At 32.1% G+C, this 10,165-nt stretch overlaps 1 protein-coding gene across 1 annotated transcript; it reads right to left on the reverse strand.

Moving 5' to 3' along the window:
• Positions 1-811: 811 nt before the first annotated feature.
• LOC114747260 (mitogen-activated protein kinase kinase 9-like) lies at positions 812-2,173 on the reverse strand. Its single transcript, XM_028935562.1, has one exon. It carries the CDS (start codon positions 1,940-1,942, stop codon positions 986-988), a length of 957 nt encoding a protein of 318 aa, XP_028791395.1. The 5' UTR covers positions 1,943-2,173; the 3' UTR covers positions 812-985.
• Between the last annotated feature and the right edge of the window lie 7,992 nt (positions 2,174-10,165).

Here is a 10,165-nt window from a genome sequence, read left to right on the forward strand (position 1 = left end):
TAGTAAGTTAATCTTCTCAGCACGAAGCTCCTCCAACAATTTGTAGTACTCGTTAATTTGAAGCTTGATATCTTTCTCTTCAGTCATCTCCCATTTGTAGAAATTCCCCACCATAAATTTTTGCTTCCCAGCATCATCGACAGTGTACTTAAGGATAAGAGATTCCCATATTTTGTGTGCTTCCTTATAGACACAGTACACATCGAACAGATCGTTAGATAAAGTGCTGATAAGAGTGTGTCTGCAAACCTTATTAGCATGTGTCCAGATATCTTTCTAGGCTTGATCAGCATCCGGGGTTGGTTCGGAATGAGTAAGAGCAACAGCTACTCCATGCATGTCAAGGACAGAGTAAACTCGCTCCTGCCACTGCCTGAAATTCCTTCCATCAAATGTCTCTATTTTTGAAGTGTCAGGGAATGGCCTAGGAATAGGAACTACTGTTGGAACAATAGTGACTGAGGTAGCATCATGGTTATTCTGAGCAGCATTATTGCGGGGTTGTTCCATGATGTAATTATTATCTCCGATCCTAATTATAAGACCCAGTTGACTAATTTGAGAAAATTAAGGAAGTAAGTTAAGTTAGTTATTTGTAATAAATAAGTGTTGTCATTTCTAAAATATCTTTGCTAATTAAGTATATTGGCTAGAACTATCATTATTAGAAGGATTATCTTGGAAAAAAATACATAAATATGAGAGACAAAATGGATTGGAGTCTTATAATTAGAACCAAACTAAAAGTCAAACGGGATCTTATATTAAGGACGGGAGGTAGTACTCTTTTAAAGCGGAAGAGAACCGAATCTACACAGGGAATGATGCAACCTCTATTTTTGTCTTCTTTGAGGCAAATCATGACGGTTTCTACCCGAGGGAGTAGCAAAATAGAATCCCGACGGTATCTACAGTTATTATTACACCTAAACTCACAAAATCCGGGTCCTACCCGATCGGATATCTAAAACCCGGACACATACGGCTAACATTTTCCCAACTTCTTCGACAGAAACGGATGATTCAAGAGCTGAGAGGCACTCCACCTCTCGCTCGACTCTTTCTTCAGGCAACAATCTATGAAGCTCCGAAACTCTTTTGAGGCCTGCACCGGCAAGCTTGGCGGGTCTCCGAAGCAAATCGCGCACATCAGGGTCGCCCAATCGGGTCTCTGACCCGCCGGGAGAAACGGGAAGTGACCCACGTACAGTTCGAACAGGGTCAGACCCAGGCTCCATATGTCGCCCGAATACCCGTTATAATTCCCGCCGTACGTATCCGGGTCGAATCGCTCCGGGCTCATGTACGCGCAGGTCCCGACGTATGAATTGCACGCGTCCAGTGTGCGGCACATAACCTTGCTCACTCCGAAATCACCGATTTTCACTTCCATTTTCTGATTCACCAAGAGATTAGAGGGCTTAATATCGCGGTGAACAATCTTGTGCGCGTGGAGATAGCTCAGCCCGTTTAAAACCTGACGCGCCACCCCCGCGAGTTGGGCTTCTGAAAACGTACCGTTCCTTTTCAACAAGGTGTCTAGTGTTCCCAAATCCATATACTCCATGACAATCGCCACATCTCCAGAAGGCTTCTCGAAGAACCCGTGACAGCGCACGACATAAGGCGAATCGGTCCGGCGGAGGATATCCATCTCCCTCCTGACTTGGCGTCGGGTCATGGGGTCGGAGTCGCTGTGGACGACCTTGAGAGCATAGACGACGGAGGTGCGCTTGTGACGGACCTTATAGACAGTTCCTCCGTTGCCGTGGCCGAGGACCTGAAGCTTTTCGAGATCGTTAGGGGCAATATCGGCAGCGACGGAATTGTTAGAGGAAATAGAGGAGGGTGGAAGGGGAAGCGGGAAGCGAGGTCGGCGCTCGGAGGGCTCCGGCAGAGGGAGACGTAGGTTGAGGTGGCGGCGATCGCGGACGAGAGCCATTTGATGGCGGACGAGGAGAGGAGTTGAGGAGTGAGGAAACTGGGAAGGAGAGTGCGGGGAGGAGAATATAAATACGAGAAGGGAGGGGGCGGGAAGGCGACGGCTAAGGAAGGAGGGAGGAGAGAGCCATGTGGGGCCCAGTAAAAGTTTTCAGTCCAGATACAAATTGAATCATCGATGACGATGAAGATGACGATGAGTCAGTGAGGGTAGTGTGTGGGAATGTAATTGGCAGATTCACTTATCTGGAAATTTGTGCATGTGACAGGATTTGAGAATTATGCTCCTCACTTTTTTCACAAAATTGCGGAAATTAATCTCCTTAAAAATATGTAAGGGTATATTATTATTATTATTATTATTATTAGGAGGAGGAGTTTGAAAGCACTTAGAAAAAGTATTTTTTAAATTTTAAAGAATAAAAAATTTATATAGTATTTATTTAAATTTGAAATTTAGTTTGTTTTTAATCTAATTAATTAAAACGATTTGACTTTTGTGAGTATTATATACGGGGTGGGTGAATTCACAGGTACGCATGGCGATATGTCACGAAGCTGAGTTCGTTACTTCACTTCGGCTCCAAGCACCTGGAGCTGGGGGGCAAGTGTCTGTGACAGGTAAGCGTTATATTTGAAGATATTAGTTTGGAAAATTCAAAATAAAAAGACTGTACTGGAAACATGAAAGAAGTTTTCCGCGATGACTCATATGGAAGCTGATTTCGTTGGTTTCCTTAGGCTCCAAGAACGTTCCTTGTCCAAAAAGATTCACACGTGGTGTTGATCCCCCCCGGGCAGTGAATTAGCCACCTTTTGTTATACTCCTCCGGTCCTTAATATAAAATTCATTTAACTAATTTAATTAGATTAAGAAAATTAGGTAAATTAGTTAATTATAAGAAAAGTTACATATTTTTTAATACTCCCTCTATCTCTTCTACTTGATTATAGTTGAGGGAATATCTATAGGGGTAATTTAGAGAAAATTGATAAATATGAGAAATGGGTCTTATATTTAGGATTAAAACCAACTCACTAATTGGATCCTATATTAAAGACCGGAGGAGTATTATACGTATTAAAAAAAGAACTACTCCTCTTGTCTTACTTATAGGACAAAGAGAGAAGTTTTTTTTGTCCTATTTATAAGGCATTGAAAAAAATTTGTTGTATGAATATACAATTTTAACCATTGTTTATTATTGTGTTGACTTTGTTTATATGAAATACTCTCTCCGTTCCTTATTATAAGAGACATTTGATGCTTATGGCATGTTCTCATATATAAGAGACATTTAAAAGTTGTCTCTATTTTTTTGTATTGATTTCCTATTTTACCCCTATTTATTTTGTCACTAACTCATACTCTCTCTTCCTCCCACTTCTCTTTCTTTTAATAATTTAATTGTTCTCTCTCATACTCTCTCTCCTTATTAATGGGGGCATTGTTGGAAAAAAACATTATATTTTTTACACATTAATTGTCTTTAACTAATTTTAATTGTTTTTTTTATCAACGTAATTTGGTTATTTGTCTCTTATAATAAGGAACAGAGGGAGTATAACGTATATTAAATAAGGATAAAGTTGAAACGTTATTAAATTTTAAATGAGAGTTAATAAAGTTTAAGATTTCTCTTAGTCTGTATAAAACATGCTGAGAGTACCTTATAAATATTAAATAAGACCAAAAGAATACATGATATGTAATTTTTTAATTCATGAATAGTCTGGCCTAATAATTAGAAGTATTTATAGTATGTGGATATTTAAATAATTTTTTAAAATGGCATTAAAGGGCATGCCCTTTAAGGAACAACAATTATTTGTAGTAACACATTTTATTTGGAGAAAACTAATTCTTTTCTTTTCTATGCTAACTAAAATTATATGTAAGTTACCATAAAATTTAAAATAAAAAAAGAGATTTAAAAAAATGAAATAAAAAATTTTCTACTATCAACATAAAAATAAAAAAAAACTTAGGTCAGATTCTTTATGTTTATTGTGTCAAGTTCTCCAATCACATATAGTCGCATGTCTTTTTTGTTCGTTTAGATTTGTAATTAAATACTACTTCCTTATGTTCTTATTATAAACTTTAAATAACTAATTAATGAATAACAAACTATTAGTTAAAATTAGTTAGAAGCAATAAATAGGTTAGAAATATAATTTTGTTTCTAAATATACCTTTATAATACATAAGAAAAATTATGAAAGAAACTGTATGGAGAAATGTGAAGAGAATAAATAATTAAGGGTAAAAATAAAAAAAATATTAAATGTTAAGACAATTTCTAAATTGAAGCTTATAAAATAGACTACATAGTAAGGAATTTGATTTAGATATTATCCAGATAAAAATTATGATGTTCATAACTGTTTCTCTGAGTTTATGTATAATTTGACTAACATTCATCTAACAAAATTGCTGAAATTAATCGATGTGACACTGATAAATAATAAATGAATGGTGAGGTATGATTTTATTTTTATATGACATCTATAATTCTTAACAAAATGATTGAACTTTTTTTTTATGATAACGTGATTGGACTTCTTTCCTTCCCTTTTCAATCATTCTTTATTCAATTTATTTAAACAATATAAATTTCAGCAGTAGTTCTTTAAAATGGCCAGGGTGGTAATGATGTTTATTTGCCGTCTTTGCCTATTTTAAAATCAGACAATTATATTATGGACAAACTTTAATAATTAAACTTCTTAATTAATTTATTTGCTGGCAATTTTGCTGATAATATTGAGCACAAATCTCATTATTCGCATGCAGTTGTGGGAATAATCATTTATATGGGACCGAGATTCCAACTGCCAACAACAAAATAAAAAAAAAAAATCAAACACACCTAGTACTTTATAATTCCCACCACTTACGGCTAACAAGAACAAAAATTAATAGAAATAAAGTAATAATATTTGAAAATGAAAATAATAACAAATAAGTTTGGCCCCAGCAAATATGCTTTAATTTAATTACGGGAATCTACATACGTCGATCATGCATATAGCTTGAGGACTACTCATAACATTTTTTTTTCCCTAAGTTTTGTTGGCAATGTTGTGTCTCATATATTTTCTTTTCAAAGAAAAAATGCACGATCCAAATTTTATTTGATTCATTATTTATTTATTGATTTTTAATAAAATTTGTAAATCATAGAAATTTTTTAAAACTCAGGGCGGCGGTGATGATAATGATTTGCAAGCTATCTTCTTAACTAGGATTATTGATTAGCTGTATCATATGCACGCCACACTCATTAAAGGTTTCAATCAATCAATCAATTAAAGTTTTTTTCAAATTAATAGTATCTATAAATATTTTAAAATATAAAAAAAAATCATATTATTCTCTAACTATAAAAATTATATTGTTTTTTTAATTTTCGTTAAATATTAGGCACATCTGCCTAATAGAATATTGTTTGCATTCTTGGCTTACTTTAAAAATAAACAAATATTTTATCAAAAATTTGCAAGAAAGTCTCTCTCTCTCTCACTTTTTTCTTTTCAAAAGAAAGTCGCTAGATCAAGTACTTCATATCTATTTGTTAAAAAAATCTCACATATTTATAAGTTAAATTTTCCAATTATATATGGTCGTCTATTTTTTCATGTAGATTTATAATTACATAATAATATTTTAAAAATAAAACATGTCATTTGTATAACGTAAGTATTAAAACTCGAAGATTAGGTGGCAACTTTATTAATTGAGCACAACGTTGGTGGGAATCATATATGTACCATGTAAATGGGACCAAGATTTCAACTACTAACCAGAAAATAAAACGCAATTATTTAATCGCCACTTGAAGAATGCCTAATAACTAATAAGGATATTACTTACTAAAAATAAAATGTTCCCAACTAACAAATGATAATGATAAATCTGGGTAACATGGGTCCTACAGTCCTACTCCTAGATTTCACGTTGGACAAGTGGCAAATAATTGAGGTTTGGATGCGAAGGATAAATGGGTAATAACATTATAAATACTGGTGGAGATAGGGACAATCTCGTTAGAGAAATTAAATATGTCAATTACTTATTTTTCATAAATTTATATTCAAGCCGCATTGCGTTCTATAAAATTAAAAAATTAACATTATTTCTTTCATTGTTTTAAAAAGTATTAAATATCTTTTACTTAATTCAATTGCCACCGCACATTTTTAAGCTATGTTTAATTAAAATATATGTCATTTTAGAAAAATTCGGTATGAGTGATCTTATTGATAATTTATAAAATATTACAATCTTCCTTAAATTTCATACAATATATATATGAATAAACTTAATTAAGTTACTTATATCTATTATATTAAGTTCTCTAATCACATATTACCATGTATCTTTTTTGGTTCATTTGGATTTATAATTAAATGCTGGTATTTCCAAAAAAGGACATATAATTATGTGTAATTGGAGAATTTGACATAACTAATATAAGCAACTTAAGAGAAGTATTGTTTGGTGTAAAAAATACATAAATACATAAAAGATGTCCAAAAAAAATAAATTGCAAATGTCCATGCATGACTTCCCTCCCTCTTCATTTTTTTCAAAACTATAATTAAACGCTTCACATTGAAAAAATTTGGATAGAAAACCTTGATTTTAAATCGGTTTTGAAAAAATACTTCAAGAAAAAAATCATTTTTAAAGTCATGAGCTATAATTATCTTCTGTAATGAGATTTCTTGTTGGGTGCAATTTTCTTAGAATAATTTTAAAATTAATAACTTCAATTTGTCATGTAAATGTTTTAAAATTCAAATTTTTTTGTCCGAAAAAGGCCATAACCTATAAGCCCACACTTTCCATTCTTTTAAAATAAAAAAATACTACTCTAAATAATTGAGTTGATTACTAGAATGTAAACTTCACTGTATGAGTATATAGGGGATAAGGTTGAAGTGATGGCTTGTTGTGGAGTGGGGTTCATAACTTCAATATTTGTTCTTTAATTCCCTGGTCTGTCCTTTTTTTCATTTTTTTAAGGCTCCAACTTGCTCAATTTGAAGCTCATGGGGCATCCCCCCCCACCCACCCAAAAAAAAATCATGAAGCCCGAATAGTTTTTTTTTTTTTTGACCAGAATGAAACCCGAATAGTTGAGTTTTAGATTATGGTATCAGATAGGATATTTCTAGCCTACATCACCACAAACGAGGTTTGCGGCTCACTTACTTAATAGTACGTTAATATTTAATATAAAAATTAATTGATTAATTTAAATAGATTAAAAAATTTTGTTATATTAAATATGTGTTGTTTTTTTTTAAATATCCTTGCTAATCATATGTATTAGCTAAAACTAGCATTTGATAAAATCTTTAACACATACAAATACTACTTTTTAAAAAAAAATAGATAAACATCAGAGACAAAGTGGATTAAGATCTCATATCTAGAATCAAATTAAAAGTTAAACAGACTTTTATATTAAGGACCGGAGGTAATATTGTACTTGGAATTAATGATAAAAATCAATGTACAAGCTACGAAAATTGAATCATCTTGAATCATATAACAAAAAATATTTTAAAAAAAGCCTATTGTCCTAGTTTTGCTTGATATCACTGTAACTTTTTAATTAGATCACTACAATTTCCTCAGTTACATCAGAGATTAGTATCCCTTGTAATTTTTTCAGTTGAGGTAATGTAGATGTTAGCTAAGCAACATACAAGATATCACAAGATATAAAATGAAAAAAAATTCAAAAATAAAACAATGAAATAAAATTTATTTATCAACATAAAAATAAAAAAAAATTTAGTATGCTCATGATCTCCTTACAACATTATATAATCTATAATCTAATTAGTTTTCATTTAATTTGAGTTCACGTAACAAAATTGATCAAAGTAATAAGTATATGCTAAGTAAGAGTCAAAATTTATCAAAATAATGTTATTTCTCTTACAAATTAAAGGATTACGAATGTAGAATTAAAATCTATAATTATAAAAATTATAAGGACCTACTGAGACAAAAAATGGAGAAAAATACAAAGAACTAATCAAAATAATATGACATTATAAAAGCTTGTATATTAAGTTTTACAAAGAATTATTACAAGGAGGAGTTGTCAGGTATGCAAGTGATGAAAATGTTTAAATTTTTTAGTACAATTTGTTCTTAAGATGTCTTCTACAATTCTACTATTTAATTTTATAGTGTAATTTATACTACAAAAAAAGTTTTATATTTATACTACAAAATGAATTTTATATTTAAAATTAGAGAAGCACATCGTCCAGACTCCATAGTAAAACTGAATTGCCATTAAAAAAAGGGTAAAACTAAATTGAGCCAGCTCTTGAATATATATATATATATATAGAATAGATAATTTATTTTTTAAGTTGGCAAAAAAAGATAGTTTATTTTTAAATGCAAAATAATAAGACGAAGCCCGGCAATTAAACAATTATAATTCCTGTGGGCTCAACACGTTTATGAGATTACTAACAGATTTTAACTATATATAATTTTTTTTTAAAAAGGGAGTTATATGGACACGTCACTTCGAATCTGCTTTTGGGTTTCCAAATCCACTTCCCGCGTACTCTTAATGATAAGGATGAGATTTTTTTTTTCAAATTAAAAAATTCTGTTAGTTGCAGGGGAGTTTTAATTAATTATATATAAAATAGTGGATTTCTTTTTTACTTTACTGCAGACCTACTCCTCCGATCCTTAATATATGACCCAATTAGTGAGTTGATTTTGGTTTTAAATATAAGACCCATTTCTCATATTTATCAATTTTCAACCATAATCAAGTAGAAGAGGAAAATGAGGTATTAAAAAAGATGATTATGGTATTTTAGGAAAAACGTGTCACATTTCTTATAATTAACTAACTTACCTAACTTTCTTAATGTAATCAAATTAGTTAAATGGGTCTTATATTAAAGACCGGAGGAGTATCATGTAATGAAAAGGCATGCCACTAATTAATTAATTAGTTATTAATTTAATTACATGCTACCCTCTGCATCAAAATCAAATCTTCCAACTAAAATGGAGTATAGATTTATGAATCTGTTTGCTGTGCCTCATACTCTTTCTCTTATCCTCCCGTCACTTTCCAAATCCCAAAGGATCTATTATTTATTTATTTGCTTAAAAAGTGACAAAGATGTATATACCTACCCTACCCACACCCTAAAGACACATAAAGTTGAATATTATGATTTACATATATATGGTTCGAGTGTACAAAGTTAAAGTGGTTGCCATTTTGAGCTCTGGGAGTTGTTTGATGAAAAGGGAGATCAGTTAGGGTCTTATAACTAAAATGTGACAGATAATTTTTTTAAAAAAAATTTTAAGTATAAGGTTATGAGTTAAAATTTCTCATTGAAAAAAAAAACGGGGGAAGGGAGATTACCGAATTTTCAAAAGCATGCTTAAGGCGCACTTATTTTTAATTGGGCCCATTCTGCTTATTGGGAATGACGCAGGACTAAACAAGCGCAAAATTATCTTGACCTGAGAAATTAATTGGGCTTCAATTTGGGCCCATTAGAGATGATTGGGCCTCTGATGAAATGTTCATTCAAGGACAAGAATCTGTGTCTGGACTTAACTAACAGGGGTTGGATCTAGTGAAAGGGGCTAGTCCCTCACAACGTGGCCAATCAAGGTTCGAGAGGTGCCCACATTTAGTGTCTGACAGTATCTTGAATAGGATTGTCTCCAATTGGAGGATACCTACACTTTAGCAAATAAAAAAAAAAAAAATCTGTGCCTGGACTTTAGACATTAGACCCACTTATGTTCAATCAGTATTCTTAACTTTTTCTTGGTGCAATGTGCCTATAGAGGTTTCAAAAATGATGCGATGTTATGATATGGTCAACATTGACCTTTGGTTGAATAATTCTGATTAGTTTAAAAGTCAATATGTAGTGTTGGTTATTGGTAGGGCTATTCACAAGATGGATCGAGACTGAGACAGGCTTGTTCCAATTCCGTCCCAATAAACAGTAACGGGACAGATTTTCTGTCCCGTGTCCAGTCCTATTTCGGTGTATCCCAGTCTCGTCGTCGGGACGGGACGGAACTGGGATGGGATCAGGACATCCCGATATATATATTTTAATTTTTTTTAGTTGTTGGATCTGTTATAATAAAAACTAATTTTTTTTGCCTGGCTGTAATTTTTTGGGCTTAGGCCTT

Source organism: Neltuma alba, unplaced genomic scaffold, assembly GCF_004799145.2.
Source record: "Neltuma alba isolate B1F8T4 unplaced genomic scaffold, ASM479914v2 tig00000868_pilon, whole genome shotgun sequence".
In the NCBI taxonomy this organism is placed as follows: Eukaryota; Viridiplantae; Streptophyta; class Magnoliopsida; order Fabales; family Fabaceae; genus Neltuma; species Neltuma alba.